Consider the following 16,480-nt stretch of genomic DNA (forward strand, 5'->3'; position numbering starts at 1 on the left):
ATTTCTTTTTGCATTAGTGCTAGTTTTTCTGTAGAAGAGATTCCTAGAAGTGGAATTGCTGGGTTAGGGGGTAAGAATATTAAACATTTGAGTATTTACTCCAAATGGTCCCCCAAAAAGAGCTGAATGGCTTTGTGTTCTCATAAATTATATTGGTATCTGTTTCCCCACACCCAATCTGACAGGTTAAAGGTGGTATAATTATTATTTCAGCACACAAAAAAATCTCTAAAGCAATAACATGTTAAAGCTTCTTAAAAAGTCAAACTCTTTATACAGATAAGTGTTTTGTTTATGGAGGTTTTTTTTTTTGGCCATGCCATGCAGCTTGTGGGTTAGTTCCCCAACCAGAGACTGAACCTGGGCCCTCAGCCATGAAAGCACAAAGTCCTAACCACTGAACCATCAGGGAATTCCCCAGATAAAAGTTGAGTTTTTTAGCTCAAAAAAATGATATTTTGATATGAATGCTATAAAAAACATCATCATTCATGCAGCCAATGTTCATAGCAGCACCATTTATAATATCCAGGGCATGGAAGTAACATAAGTATCCATCAACAGATGAATGGATAAAGATATGTCTACACATACAATGAAATATTACTCAGCCATAAGAAAGAAGTATTGCCATTTGCAGCAACGTGGATGGACCTAGAGATTATCATACTAAGTAAGTCAAAGACAAATATATGAGATCACTTTACATGCAGAATCTAAAAAAAATGATACAAATGAACTTATCTACTAAACAGAAATAGACTCAGACATAAAAAAACAAAATTATGGTTACCAAAGGAGAGGGAGGGAGGAATAAATTAGGAGTATGGGATTAACATATATAAAATATTCATAGGTAATAAACAAGGACCTACTATACAGCACAGGGAACTATATTCAATATCTTGTAATAAGCTACAGTGAGAAAGATATAACTGTAATAAACCACAATGAAATATATGTAACTCCATATATACATATATGGAGCTTCCTGGTGGCCTAGTGGTTAGGGCTCCATGCTTCTGCTGCATGGGGCATGGGTCTGATCCTTGGTTAAGGAACTAAGATCCCACATGCTTTGCTCCGTGACTCAAAAAAAACCCAAAAACAAAAGCATATATATAATGGAATCACTAAAAAAAAGAAAAAAATAGTATCATTAAAATGTGAATTTCTGGGACTTGCCTGGTGGTCCAGTGGTTGAAACTTCACCTTCCAAGGCAGGGCGTGTGGGTCTGATCCTTGCTCAGGGAGCTAAGATCCCACATGCTTTGGGGCCAAAACACAAAACAGAAGCAATACTGTAACAGATTCAGTTGTTGTTTAGTCACTAAATCATGCCCGACTCTTTGCGGCCCTGTGGACTGTAGCCAGGTTCCTCTGTCCATGGGATTCTCTAGGCAAGGATACTGGAGTGGGTTGCCATTTCCTTCTCCTATAAAGACTTTAAAAATGTCCCACATTAGAAAAACTTTTTTAGAGTGAATCTCTATGATTATTCTAAGACCAAACTTCTTTTCATATCTTTATCAGTTATTAGTATTTTTTCCTATAGATGATTTGGTTATATTCTTTCCCCAATTTTCAGTTGAGATGTTCATCTTTTTCTCATTGATTTATAAGTGACTTTATACCAATGATATTAATTCTTTGCCCAGTTTGTGGTTGGTCTTTTAATGCTGTTTATAGTTTCTTTCTCCTTTTCCCTAAAGAAATCAAAAATTTAAATTTAGACAAGTCTTTTTCTTTTTCACTTCTGGGTTTAATGTCATGTGTAATGGAAAGACGGAAAAGCCTTTTTTACCTTAAAATCAGTAAAATAATCTTTTACATTTTTTTTAGTACTTTAGTGGTTTTATTTATGATTTATTAATTGAAGTATAGTTGATGTACAATGTTTTATGTTACACGTGTACACTACAGTGACTCACAATTTTTAAATTATAATTATAAAATATTGGCTATATTCCCAGTGTTGAGTAACATATCCTTGTAGCTTATTTTAGGTATAATAACTTGTTTACAATTTGCCAGCAGTGCTGACGTGGGGTCTTTAACACTCCTGACAAAAAGACTGGAAAAAAAAGCCCAAACCCAGGGAATTCCCTGGTGGTCCAGTGGTTGGGACTTGGTGCTTACAATTGCCCTGGCCCAGGTTCAATCCCTGACAGGGGGACTAAAATCTTTAAAGCCACAAGACACTCTATGGCTGATTCATATCAATGTATGACAAAACCCACAGAAAAAAAAATAATAATAAAATAAAGCCACAAGACACAGCCAAACCAAAAAACACAGAAAACAAACAGAAAAAACCCAGAACTTCATTCAAATTACACCTGGATTCAAATCTCAGTTCTGACTTGTTTGGAAATGTTACTTAAAGCTTGTTTTTTCATCTGGAAAATGGGCATGTGGCTATCTTCCAGGGTTATTGTAGGGATTAAATGACACAGTATGTAAAGCACCTAGTAAATTTTTGACCCTCAATAAAGGGTCATTATTATCGGCATTACAGCATTCTCCCAGCTTTGAGTCCTTTATTCCTAGAAGCTGACACCTTTCACCTCTTCATTTATTTATATTTTCTTTATTTTTTTAATTTATGTTTTCATTCAACAAACTCATATTATGCATCTACTTTGTACTTACTTCTGTATCAAGAGCTGGTTATAGCAAGCTGAATAAGGCATGGCTCATGCCCCCAAAGAGTTCATAGTTGATGGGAAAAATGGAAGTCAAACAGATGAATAGATAATTACAAAACGGAAAGGTAATGGAGACAATCACCAGGAGGAGTTAGGGAAGACTTCCTGGAGGACATGCTGTCCCAGGAGGGACTATGTTTGAGGGTCACAGGTGAGAGAACAGCACCTGCAGGAACCACAGGCAATTCCGTGTGACTGGAGTAACTAAGAGCAGGTCAACCACCGTGCGGGAGGAGCCTGTGTGGGTCAGCTTGGAGAATTTGAACTTTATCCTGCAGTGCCAATGGTAAAGAGTTTCCGAAGTGTTTTAGCAGAGGTCAGATTTACCAAGGTTAGATTTGCATTTCTCAAAGCTCACTGGGATGGAATGGGGGTGAAGAGATGGATTTGAGTGGCTGAGATTAGAACGAGGAACAGCAGCTGCAGTCCTACAGACACACATGGGCAAATCAGATAAACACTTAGGAGATACAGAGTCTATGGGTGGGGTCGGGGTGGGATGGAGAGGGACAATAACAGCTGGTGACCAACAAATACTGAAAGGATGTTTCACGGTATCTAACTTCAGTAGGCAGTGATGCTATGATCTGGGAGGTACAGTTTTTTGTTGGGGGATAAAGTGAATTACTTTACAGGTGTGTTTGAAACAGTTTAGAAATGTGTATGGAACAACTGCCTGAGACAGCCCTCAAGCAGGTGGTTCTAGGAGGGAGGGAGGGAGGGAAAGATTGAAGTTTGTCAAGTGAGTGGGTGAGATTCTCAGGGTTGGGCAACCAGATAGGCAACCAGCCAGGATCCTCTAAGACCACAGTGTCAGGCTTGGTCTGAGCAAGCTTGCCAGCGGCGGGTTGCTGGCGGCAGGGGGCGCACTTGGACTCAGGGTCTAGGAGCCCTAGGCTGCTTGGGGCTCTCACAGCCCTGGGGTGACAAACCAGCTCCCACAGTGTGTCAAAGAGACCAAGCTGAATCGCCGGGAGACACAGGGCCCTCCGCCGGGTTGTGCCTTCGATGGGGGAGAACCTCCAACTGGAGCTAAAATCCTGAGCCCAGGCTCCATCCCCCTGCCCTGGCAATTCCTCGGGGGCTTGTCCAGGTCTTTCATCAGACCAGGAGCCTAGAGCTCTCCCGACCCCACGCGCCTTCCCGGAGGCCTGACTTCTGCTAGTAGTTTTGCTCTGCCCACCTCGTTACCTTGCTGAGAGGCTTCTAACCTGAAGAAGAACAGGGCGAAAGGGAGTAGAGGTGGCAGCCAGCAGAGGGAATGTGTTGGGCGGTCAGAGTCTGGAGGGGGTACCTGACATCCTAGGAGACAGACAAGCCCCAGACTCCCACGTGGAGATCCCCGAGGGAAAACTTCCAGGGACCGGACAGATGACACCCAGAAGTGCGGGCCGTGAATCAGGAAAGAAGGGAAGAAGCACACCACGCCTGGACAGAGCTCCGGGGAATCCGGAATGTGCAGACAGCGCTTGGACGGGGTACTAGAGGCAGGAGAGCGAGGATTCAGGACACAAAGCCCAAGGAAGACAGGATGGCAGCATCGCGTGGGGAGGTGGCGGGAGGCAGAACGACCCACACGGAGCCAGAGCATCGGGCGTGGTGCTCAGCACACAGTGAGAGCTGGGGGCTACGAAGCGGGCCGGAGGAAGAACTGAGCCAGGGAGCTAAGCGGGCTTCGGGAGGGAGACCCGCCTGCAGCTAGGGGAAGTCCGAGAGCTCCGGAACAGCGAGCAGAGGGCTCAATTCAGGGACAGGGTTTCCGGGTAAGAGGCGATGGGGGAATGCCCCTGGAGCTCCCCAGCCAGAGTATGACTCCAGTTTTAAGCGCAGACCTACCGCACAGCCGCAAGCAGCCCCTGGCCCCCCCAGCTCTCTTGTTTGTCTCCCAGTCCGGCCGGAACCGGCTTCTGCTTGCCGCGGGGAGGGCGGGTGGCTGCCGATTGGTTAACGCCTGTTTCCAGCCCCGACTCAGCCAATCAGCGTGCGGCAGTGTTTTCTTCTAGGGGTCGGAATAAAAGGACTGGAATAAAAGGGGGGGGCAGAAAAGGCGCCGGGCGGGCCCGATACACACCAGTAGGAGCCGGGTGAGAAGGATCCTGGGGACCCGGGTCCCGAGCTTGAGTGCTGGGGAGAGGAAGGCGCAGGAGTAAGGGCATAGGGAGAAGATGTGTGCATAAGGGAGGAGAGACTGAATGGATGAGGAGCCGCCGGGGGAGAGGTCCAGGAGCAAGCTAGGGGATGGAGGAGCAGGGTTCGCTTCCACAGAAACGAGCTAATTGCCGAGGAAACGGCCCCAGACGGGGGTCGCGCGGGAGGCTCGCGCCGCCGGTTTGAACCGGCTTCGCCTCTCCCGTGTGGGGCTCGCGTGGCCGCAGCGCCTAGCGACCTAGACAGCGGCCAATGGCGTGGCAGTTCCTGTGCCGTCAGGCCAATGAACGGGCCGCGGGCGGGCCGTTCCGGAGCTCCGTGCGCTGATCTTGTGGTTAAGGGAGCCTGATCTGGGGAAGGGTCTCCAGGGAGCGCGGGCGGGCGGGCTCCGGTGAGGATCCCGGGGAGTGGCAGCCGTAAGGTATCCCCCTGCCCAGGTATCTGAACCTCCGGCTTCCTCTCCTGACAGCTCCCAAGCTGCGTCAGTCCTGCTGGGAGCCTGCATTAGTTCCACGTCCCTGAGCACGCGTTTCTCCCTTCGTGTTTCTGTGCCTCGGTTTCCCTCCGAGTGAGCCGAGAGAGAGAAGTCTCCCTGCCTGGCCGGGGCGGCTTCTCCCAGAGCTGCGGGCTGGCGGATGAGCCAGCGGCCGAGAGGGTGGCCCAGGGCCGAGGCAGGGCTGGGGCTTCCTTGCTGCGCGCACTTGCCTCCCGCGCTACGGAGGGGGTGACAAGCTGCGCGCGCTGCGGCAGCGGCCCGGGTTGGCCGCCCCGGCTGGGTAGGGCCGGGCGCTGACGCCGAGGTCTGCGCTCAGGTGGCTGCAGAGAGGAGCCCGAGCCGGAGCCGGGTCGCCGCGTCTCGCCTCGCCATGGCGCCCACCCTGGCCACTGCCCATCGGCGCCGCTGGTGGATGGCCTGCACGGCCGTGGTGGAAAACCTCCTCTTCTCGGCAGTCCTCCTGGGCTGGGGCTCGCTGCTCATCATGCTCAAGTCGGAGGGCTTTTACTCCTACCTGTGTACTGAGCCAGGTGAGACGGATACCCGGGCTGGGGGGTCGTTCCTGGAATGGGGGCTTTGGGAGGGGACGGAGGGCGGTGTATACTCAACCAGCAAGACCACCTCACTGCGCAACTCCTCCTAGTTAGCAGAAGGCCCGTTTAAACATCCTCCCCCCTCCAGCTTTGCTGGGTACAGATCATCGCCCCTGTTTTTTGGCTGAAGACACTGAGGCTCAGACAGATCTTCTGACTTGCATGAGGCCTCACAGCTGGAGACTGTCATAGATCCAGAACCCCCAAGTCCAGGGTGTTCTTTCCACCACCCGGGAACATGACTGGACTCCTCTCCTCCCAGTGCCTGGCACATCACTTGCCTTGCAGTAAACATGTTGCTCTCTGACTGTAAGAAAGAGGAACTCCTGACTCAGTGGCTGGGGTGCAGCAAGAGAAAGGAAGTGGCTTGGCCTCCACCCCGTGGAAGGTTCATCTAGAATCTAGATGTTTTTCAGTCAGGCCTTGAGTCTCTAAAGGGCTTGTCGGATACAATTTCTTGTCTATTTTTGCTGCTTTCTAATTTTCCAAAGGACATTTCCTCCCACAAGCTGTGAGAACATCTCAGTGGCCTTCTTCCCCTGTGAGGGGGAGGGGAAGGGGGTATTTCTGGAAATGGCACTAGGGCTGTCCTCTCGCTTTGCCACATGTTGGTGTAACTGAATTAAAGCTGAGGATGCCTGTCTACAAGAAATCTCACCCCCACCCCTGTGGTCACACCCGATGACCTTGTTTGAGGATTCTGATTGCTGAAGGTCAGTGGGACTCAGCCTAAGGGTGGGACCCAAGTGGCCCTCACTCTCTACCCTTCTATCCCCCTTCCTCAACAACCTTGATAATAAATGTTTTGTTCTGCCCTCTGTCACTTCCTAATGGTTGAAGTGAGTAGAGTCTCTCCCCGGTACCTTTGACAGCCAGCCCCCGCCCCAGTTCCCTTGGATGGAGATAACCCAAGTCTGACCGCCTGCATCACACCACCAGCTTGCCATTTTTTTCCTCCCAAGACTGCTAACTTTGAGGGAAGAGAAAGCTTTGGACCAGCTCATACTGTGTGTAAGCTGGTGTAGAATCCTTGTTTTCCTACTCTGATCTTCCCAGGAGGTTGCTGAGCATTCCAGTTACTAGGGAAGCTTCAGCTGAAAGAGGTTAAGGACAGGAGAAAGGGAGAAGATGCTGAGACTGCCTGAGAGAGGGCAGAGTATATTATGTATGACCTTTAGCCTTCAGCCACTCAGAAATATTTCCTAATAGCCTAAGGGTTCTTGGCAGACCTTTCCCCACATCAGCAAGAAACCTTGGGAGATGGGAGAGTCACTCAGACCTTGTTCCTTGAACAAGCTTTCTGCTTTGCCCGAGAGATGTTAGGAGATTAATGACAGGAAGGGAACAGGTTGGAGCATTTGGCACCTCCTCTCTTCTCTTATGGATCATGACCCTTCCTACTTGCCTCTGACGGCTTCCTTCTGGCTGCATAGAGGGGTTAAAGAACAGAAAAAACCATCATATCCAGATGAAGCTTTTAGCATCTCATCCAGACTGGAGGACTGTGGTGGTCAATTTTTTTTTTTTTTTTTTTTTGGTCCTACTGTGGTGTCAGAAGGTCAGATTCTAGGGTGTTCCCCCCCCACACACACACACGTTGTCCACTGATTTAATTTATTTTATGGTCTTGGCAGCGCCAGGACTGGTCACTTCATTCCTGCCCCAGCCTTGGCTGCCTCCTTCATTGAAGTGGGAGGAGTCCCAGCAGTTGTGCCCGCAACAGTGCTGAGTTGGTGTTTAAGCCCTTTCGAGGCTTGCCTGGTCTCTCCTGTAAACCAAAGTGAAGGTGAAGGGTCAGGATTGTGGGTTGAACATCAACTTCTTATCCTGTGCCTTTTGTTCCTGCCTCTGATTTTGGTTTTTCTGACTATCTGGCAAACCCGCTGACCCAGCATCCATGGCGGGCAGGCCTGCTGATCCCACAGGGCTTATCTCTTCTGGCCTCCTTGTTTCTTGGAAGTCTGAGCAGCCTGTTGCCTTGCGGGGCCTGGCATCCCTGTGTCTTGCCTGGCTGGGAGTAACTGGAGGATTTGAGGGTCAAGATTTCTGCTTAGGCCTAATATTGTCAAACTTGGGGGACAGCTGAATTGCAGAGAAGCAGTTTGGCCGTTTATTACATTTATTGAATGAGGCTTGTGAAAAGCTGACCAGTCTACAGCTGATTGAGATGCAAATTTGTCAGCGTTTTGTGGCTTTTAGGACCGATGCTTTGGTTTGTTCCTGAAAGAAAATTTGCCTGAACCTGTTGAAAGGTCCTCAGAACTCTTGCTCGGGACTCCAGCCAGGATCCGGTCACAGACACAGTGTCGGGTTCCAGCGTGGCGAGGTGGGACAAAGAAACAAAGAGCTGGGTTTTCCGTTTCCCCTCAGCTCTTTAATCCATGTCCACCCGACGGTCAGGGTGGATGACAGGGGCTGGGGACCTGGGCTGGCACTTGGCTTTGCCTCCCCAGTCCCCCTGGTGTGGGCAGGAGACCAGCTGGGTTCCCAGCCCCGGCTTTCCCAGACCTGCGTCCTTTTGGCCTCTGGATGGCCACTGTCACCAGCCCCACCCCCCACCCAACCCGTTTCTTCATTTTTCTCTCAGCTTAGGAGGCTGGTGCTCCCTGTGGATGTTTAATCTCTTTTATCTGACCCACACCCTCAGGAAACATTTTCTGAGATGCTATGCTGGGCGCAGAGTAATCCAGGCCCTCGGGGGGGTCTGCAGTCAGCCAGCATCAAAGAGTCACCACACACAGACCTATGCGATCCCACGATCCCACGTGATGGTCAGACCCCAACAGAGAGCAGGGTGCCGGGTGGCGGAGAGCAGCCATGGGGATCTGGTTCAGCTTGGGTGGGGGGCTCTCTGATGCTTAGGCAGAAGCGTGGAGGGCCAGAAGGGGTGAGTCAGGAGAGGACAGAGGCAGTGAGCCCCTGGAGCAGGCTGTGTGCTGAAAGAGAGGAGGGAAAGGACAGAAGGGCAGATGATGACTGGAGAGATGGGAAGGAGCCTGCAGGGCCTTGGGGAGATTAGATCTCCTTTTCAAGGCAGGCAGAAGCTCCCGAGGCAGAAGAGACGGTCAGATTCACCTATTAGCTTCTTAGGAATTATTGAGGGTTTGCCACATGCCAGGCGCTGGGTGGGATCATGGGGGGTTGGGGGGCAGCTCTGGAGATGGGAGACGTGGTTTCTGGTCCAGCCCAGCCATGGGCCCCAAGGCAGCCCCCAGCTCTGTGCTCTTGACCTCCTCAGTGACTTTGTTTCGGTGACCAGGGGCTGTACCCCTCACTGAAACAAAGCAGGAAGCTGGCCCCTGGGACAGTGAGAGGGCAGGGCCAGGCCTGGTCCCCACCAGACTGGGCTGAGGCTGAAGAAGTGGGCTTGAGACGGTCCCTGCCACTTCCCTGCCCTCCCTTTTTCTGTCTCTCCCACTGGCGGTATGTCTCAGACGTCACTGGTGGTAGCACTTGCAAACCTGTCCTCTCACTTGTATTGCTGTGAATAGGCCTGTTTTCACTCCCCCCTCCCTGTAACCCCAATTTATTTTGGATTTTTTTCTTTTTTTTTTTTTTTTTTTAGTTCTGTACTTGGGGCGGGAGGCCTGCAGGCAGGGGCCTCCAGCCTCAGGATGTGTCACAGAGGAGCTGATGCCCTCGGCCCTCCACACCAACCGCCTTCCTCCTTCCCGTGACCTAATTCTCCTCCTCCACAGCCGCCTGCCCCACCTGCCTTCTTGGCATCCCATGAAGGTCCTGTCCAGCTTGGTTGGCTTTCGGGGACTTCGTGGGAGCATCTCGGGGGCAGTTCCCGTTCTCGCTAGATGACATGAAGGGCCACCTGGCGTGGTCCCTGACACTGTCAGCCTCGTGTGTCTTTTATTCTCTAAGCATTTTCTCTCTCAACTGCCTCTGACCCAGCTGGTACAGCATCAGTACAGCCTGAAGGTCAGGAGGAGCTTTGAGGTCCAGCCGCCTGGATTCAAGTCCGGCTTCCCCATGTACTGCCTGTGAGACCTCGGGGAAGCGACTTACCTGTTTGGATACTCCAGATATCCAGATGTGAACTAGTGAGTTGAGGGGGACGTGCTCAGTGACACAGGAACCACTAGCGTGGAACACAGCGACCAGCGCACACCAGCCCTCTGTGACCACAACTAGGGGGCCAGGCCCTGGCCTGGCCAGCGCGGGGTCCTCTGATTGTCTGTGTCCTCCCTCGGGCTGGCTGTGTGTGAGGCTGACCTCTCGCCTACATACCCCCTGCCAGACGGAGATGCTGCTTCCTGTTGCCGGATAGACTAAGGATTTGAGAGAGACAGGAGATCCTGGGGCAGTGACCATCAGCAGGGAAGTCCAGGGGCCAGTATTGGGCAGGTGGGGCAGGGGGCTGCTCAAGTTTAGGGGGGCCTCCAGCCTGAAGCTCCTTGCTCCTCAAGAAGCCTCGTCTGGTCAGCTGTTCTGGTTTGTTGCCCTAGGGTAGGGGGAGCCCCCTCCTTGATCCAGGGCGGTTAGGGGGGCCTGAGTGGGGTCACAGCACCTTCTTTTCTCCCCTGCTCTCTTGCTAAGGGTTTTGAGTGCCGGGTTCTGTGAGTGGGGCTGAACAGAGCAGGCATTGTTCCCTGCTCCCTGCCCCGGGTCTCCTCCTAAGCAGCCTCACGCCCGTTCCCTGCACACTCCGGACACACCAGTTCCTTGCCTGTTTGCTCTTGGTTCACCTTCCTGGGTTGGGCTGGGCTGCTCTGGCTGCATCTGTGATAAACAGGTGCAGGTGAGGCCCAGAGCAGGCTGGACTGGGGGAGGGCTGAGCTCTAGGCTGGGAGCAGAGGGGCACCCCAGGGGCTCAGCACTTCCTGGGCGCTTATCTGTTTTGTGTCTCTCCGGCCCACAGTGGCCCAGGTGGGAGCAGAATGAGAGGAGCAGCCTGGGTGTGACGGTGTTTGGGCATCTGCTGGATCTGTGATTATGTGTGTGGGCTGTTTACTGCCAACAAAGCTTCAGGCTCACGGAAGGTTTCGTTCCGTCTGGGGCATGGGGCACTCTCACGTTGCTCCCTGGGCCGGTGAGAGGCCGCTCAGGCCTCCCCACCCCCCGGCTCATCTGTCTCCAGACATCACTGCCCGGAGCTCGGAGGGCAGACGGCCAGGTGGCCCCACTGGCAGGGATTTAAGAGAAGGCTGGTGGCCCAACGTGTAAGGGTCCTGCTCTGTTGCAGCGACCCTAGGATGAAAGATGGGAGGGAAGATTCCCTTCTCTACACTCTGACTTCTCTCTCCTGGAGCCCCTTCTGTCTAGTTACTAGGTGACCAGATATCTAAACAATTCAAGAATTTTTTTTTGTCCCCATCTTCAACTAAGAGCAAACCAGGGTGTCTGCCTTGAGTATACATGTTGCCTTGGGATTTTGTCTTCCCTCTCTTGGGAAGTATAGCCGTGGTTTTAGGCTCAGCTCTGGGGAAGACAGGAGCAGGGTGCCCTGGTGCCTCTGATCAGAGACAGTGCCTCGCTCCCTCCACATTCGGTCACGGCTCCCTGCTTGGAACTGCCGAGCTCGCGGCACTGCCAGCCCTAAGTGATTTTGTGTTCTCTGATGGGCTCCAAACCCTACATGGCCACGGTTAGGTCTCACAAGCCAGCGATCCGGGACCCGCAGCTGTCCCCTCCCATTTCCATCCACTCTGTTGCGCCTGGGCTGGTTTGCGCACACCTGCACACCAGCCTGGAGGTGACCGTTGCTTTGCCTGGTCCCTCCCGCTTCACATTCAGTCCCTGTTGCTGCTAGCAGAGCTGACACCTGAAACCAGCGGCGACCTGTGAAGCAGCTCTGGTCTTCCAGAAGTGGGCCCCACCATGGACAAGCAGCTCCGGCGTGCTGGCCAAGGCAGTGTGTGTGACAGTTCTGAGCTGGAAACTCCTGGGCTCAGATGACCCTGTTTGTCATGTGTTTTGGCTGCCAGTGTGGTGCAGACATCTTTTGGGAAGCTGAGAGAAGGTGGCAGGGACGAGGGGATGGAAATCTGACTTGTTAGGTTTTGTCTCTGTGGCTTCAGGGGGTGACACTGTGGCTGTGATCTCCTTCAATGCCCTCTGGCTTCAAGTTGGTGCCATGCATCCTGTTTCATTTCTTCTTTCTGGATCCTTTTGGTCAAGGTGATCTGACGCCACTGTTTTCATTCATTCAGTAAACAGCGACGGTGCGCCAGGACCAAGGGGAGGTGCTGGGGACGCGGGTGACTGGAACACAGTCCCTGTCCTAGCCCAGTGGGAGGCCAGACATGAATTCATGCTATGGATGAATGATCAGTTATGGAATTCTGCTTCCAGTTACAGCATCCGGCTCTGCTCCCCACCAGTTGCATTATTATCCCCGTTCCAAGTCTCCCATCAGAATAGTAGTAGCAACAATAACAATAACGCATGCATACTAAGTCGCTTCAGTCGTGTCTGACTCTGCGACTCCGTGGACTGAAGCCCACCAGGCTCCTCTCTCCATGGGATTCTCCAGGCAAGAACACTGGAGCGGGTTGCCATGCCCTCCTCCAGGGGATCTTCCCAATCCAGGGATTGAACCCGTGTCTTTTATGCCTCCTGCATTAGCAGGTTGGTTCTTTACCATTGGCACCATGTAGTAATCTCCTAATAATAGTAATAACTTTTAGCTATTGGTTATGAACACTTCCTATGCTTTTGTGAGCACTAAAATGTTATCTGGGTTTTCTGTTACCCCAAATTCTAGAGATGTAGATATTTTTATTACCTTATGCCCATTTTACAGATAAAGAAACTGAGATAGAGAGAGATGAAGTCACTTCTCCAGGATGATAAAATAGCAAGTAGAGAAACCGGAATTGGAACCTAGAGCCCAGATCCCAGCACCCCCACCCTCAGCGTATCCCCCACCAGGACCTGTTGGTCAGAGGTTGGCACAGAACATGATTCACCCAACATGCATCTTCTTCCGTGACCTTGGCTCACCCCCCCCCAAGAGAGGCCCAGGCAGGCCTTGCCGACCTCAGCTTTACGGCCCTGGCGCCAGAGGGCCGCATGTAGGAGACAGCACTTATCTGCTGAGAGGTATTTCCTTGAGTCTCCCAGCGTGACCTCCTCGAGTCTAATCAGAGGCTGCTCCTCTCTCTGCAGGATTAGTCAGCATCTCTTAACTAGCAGTCCCGAGAGGAGGAACGGAGCGCATTCCCCGCTGTGTGCCAGCCTGTCCTCCACCCTCCCGCCCCTCGCTGCCACAGCACTTTTTCCTTCCCTCTTTTTTGCTGTCTTGGGGCTGGGTGGACTTTGGAGAGGATCATTAAGGACTAGATTATGGCATAGGTGTGGCCACCAGAGACAGTGACATCGTGACCGCAGTGAGAAAAAGAAGATAGGTACTCTTCGACAAGTGAAAGCAAGTTATTTGGCACTCTTTTATTAAACAAAAAACCTTTCCCAAGGGGGTTCCGTGACTCAGGATATGTAGTAGTTGATGCTGTGAGAACATGAGAGAGAATTTAGCACAGGGGATGTGTCTTTGAGAAATCTGATGTGTTAGGCATTAAAGGAAGCCTTCTCCTCGATTGACTCACAGCAGCTGAAACCAGCAGCTTGTCCTTCCCAAGTGGTCTAGGGTTCCCCTCCTGTATGCTGGCCACAGACTGCTTCCATGGACAGAGCTGCAGAGAAGTTCTAGCCAGCTTGGGGAACCCACAGCCCAGGCTGGGTCCCAAAGCGTGCTATTCTAGGTGTCGCTTACTCTAGAGTTGGAATCCTGGGACTTCCCTGGTGGTCCAGCGGCTAAGAGTCTGAGCTCTCAATGCAGGGGGCCCAGGTTTGATCCTTGATCAGGGAAATAGATCCCACATGCCGCAACTAAGACCTGGTGCAGCCATTAAATGGGAATCCCAACCTGGGGCTTGTAGGTGCTGCAAAGGACACAAGAAGGCCCTGAGACTGTGGGCAAGACTTTTCTAAGGAGCAATAGAGGCACTTTCTCTATTGGATTCTTCAAAGGGAAGGTGACTCCCCCCCCCCCCAAAAAAAAAAGAATCTCTGTAATATCACTCCAGGGAGTTTTGGCCACGTGGACATCCCAGCCTGCTGGGGGTATTCAGAGCTCTGAAGGGACCCAGAGCTAGCCCTGGCCGCCTCAGTGGGGTGACTCTGGGTGGGCACCTGCCCCTCTGGTCTTTGGAGATCCCTGCCATGACCCTGTGATCAGGTTCCCCTCCCTCTACACACAGAGAATGTCACCAACGTCACTGTGGGGGCCACGGCAGAACCGGAGCCTGAGGAGGTGAGCCGGATGAATGGCTGGCTTAGTTGCAAGGCCCAGGATGAGATGCTAAACTTGGCCTTCACCGTGGGCTCCTTCCTGCTCAGTGCCATCACTCTGCCCCTGGGCATCGTCATGGACAAGTACGGCCCAAGGAAGCTCAGGCTGCTGGGCAGGTCAGTTCTGGGGGGGAGGCAGGTGGGCGGGATGGGCAGGGGGCCCCTGGGCCAAGATTCCCCACTGTAGGGGATCCTGGTATCCTGCGATGAGGTGTACTGTGGCGCCCCCTGAATGCCCACCTAGGATGGGGTCCTGCCCCATCAATAGCTGCTGTGATCCTTGTGTTATTCCAATCTGCATAGAAAAGTCACAGGACTCAGGCCTGCCTGGGAGGACCTGCTTGTCATTATGATTTCCGGTCTTTTTCATCTTCCACCTCTGTGAGATAAAAAGATTTTGAACACATACTTCTAATATAAGCACATGGAATCATCAATCATATACACATCTGTTGGGCTTCCCTGGTGGCTTAGATGGTAAAGAATCCACCTGCAGTATGAGAGACCAGGCTTCGATCCAGGGGTCAAGAAGATCCCTTGGAGAAGGGAATGCAACCCACTCCAGTATTCTTGCCTGGAGAATCCCATGGTCGGAGGAGCCTGGCGGGCTACAGTCCCTGGGGTCGCAAAGAGTTGGACATAACTGAGCAACTAAGCCCACAGGCATATACGTATGTCATCCTTACTGTTTAATGTGCTTAATTTTTTTCTTCCAGTTTTATTGAGATATTAATTGATGTACAGCCCTATGTAAGACTGAGGTACAGCATAATGGTCATATTTACATACGTCATGAAATGAATCCCACAGGGAGCTTAGGGAACATCCACCATCTTATATAGTGTTTTATCTGCCTTGTGATACATATACAAAAGAGATAAAAAGGCTGAGATTTTAAATTACAAAATGGAAAATTATAAAATTTCTAAAATTGTAAAATAGTATTTCCCTACCCCAGGCACCTTAGTGAGTCATCTAATGCACCTCCCAGGGTGTGTTCCTAGGCTATAAAACTCCAGTCTGCCAGTCTCAGGGTCAGTCTGCCAAGCAGCTGGCCCTGTCTGGCCAGGGTCCTCCCCAAGCCAGTCCCAGTGGGAATGAGCATTGTGCAGGGCAGTGGCTGGCCATGAGCAAGGCTCGTGGCCCTGAAGGGAATCGGTGGGGAATCAGTGTCATTCATTCTTTGGAGCTTACAAAGGCTTGGTCCCCAGCTCAGAGCCGAGTAGAGGGGATTTGAAAGCTGCCAATCATCACCCCTTGCCCTGTGGGGTTCTTTCTGTCCCCTGACTGAGTGGACACAGGAGCCTGGGGATGGGTTGTGTCCTTTCTCGCTTCACAGACTTGACTCTATCCAGTCTGGGGAGTGGAGCGGGCAGTGCAGTGGGGTGTTTATTAGGTCTGGCTTTGGGGCTTGAATTCCAGCTTAGCCACCTGCTAGCTAGGACACCTTGGAGAATTTCATTTTTGTTTCTATGTTGGGTTTTTAAAATTTTATTTATTTTTAGGTATTTGAATATCTGTGTTTGTGTGTTTTTTTTAACTTATTTTATTGAAATGTAGTTGATTTACAATGTTTACTAATTTCTACTATACAGCAAAGTGATTCAGTTACACATTTGTATGTATACATTCTTTTTTGTATTGTTTTCCATTATGGTTTGTCCTGGTATATTGAATATAATCCCTTGTGCTATACAGTAGGACCTTATTGTTTTATTTTTGTTATTTTGAGTTTTATTTTTCTCATCAGTAAAATAGAGCCAATTACGCTCCTTAGAACTGTTGAGCAAAAGAATGTATGTAAATTTTCTGAAAGTGTCTTGACATGTAGCAAATACCTCCATATAAACAGTATTATCATATTATCAATAATGATAATAACCAATAATGTACTATTTCTCTTTCTTTTTAGTGCCTGCTTTGCTGTCTCCTGCTTGCTGATTGCATATGGAGCAAGTAACCCAAACTGTGAGTATGCTTTTCCTCTGCCCTTTTGTCAGGGACTGGGGAGACAGCACCCAGACGTGCTCACAGGCCCACCTGCTCTAGGAAGCTGGGCCAGGCGTGCGCTCACTACTCGAGTTAGAGAGACACTTGTTAGACCTTTACCCAGTGACTTAATTCAGATGGTGGCTGGATAAGCAAATGGCCCCAGACAAATGTCTCAGAGAAGCCCCCAGAGGGTGAGAAACACCCATCTCATTGCTGAACCAGGCCAGTCTCTGACGGACTCA

The 16,480-nt window shown here is 51.0% G+C and overlaps 1 protein-coding gene across 4 annotated transcripts in view; it reads left to right on the plus strand.

Moving 5' to 3' along the window:
- The first annotated feature begins 4,715 nt into the window (after positions 1–4,715).
- SLC43A2 (solute carrier family 43 member 2) overlaps positions 4,716–16,480 on the plus strand; it is a 43,162-nt gene continuing 31,397 nt past the window's right edge. Inside the window, exons 1-4 of one of the 4 annotated variants that reach the window (XM_065911083.1) lie at positions 4,716–4,792; positions 5,669–5,882; positions 14,156–14,363; positions 16,159–16,214. In XM_065911083.1, the coding sequence (XP_065767155.1) occupies positions 5,723–5,882; positions 14,156–14,363; positions 16,159–16,214 (424 nt within the window). In that variant the 5' untranslated portion in view covers positions 4,716–4,792; positions 5,669–5,722. Of the gene's footprint in view, positions 4,855–4,886; positions 5,278–5,668; positions 5,883–14,155; positions 14,364–16,158; positions 16,215–16,480 lie in introns of those variants that run through there. The other 3 variants (XM_065911084.1, XM_065911085.1, XM_065911086.1) reach the window with 3 other exon arrangements.

This window comes from Muntiacus reevesi, chromosome 18 (assembly GCF_963930625.1).
Source record: "Muntiacus reevesi chromosome 18, mMunRee1.1, whole genome shotgun sequence".
Classification (NCBI taxonomy): Eukaryota; Metazoa; Chordata; class Mammalia; order Artiodactyla; family Cervidae; genus Muntiacus; species Muntiacus reevesi.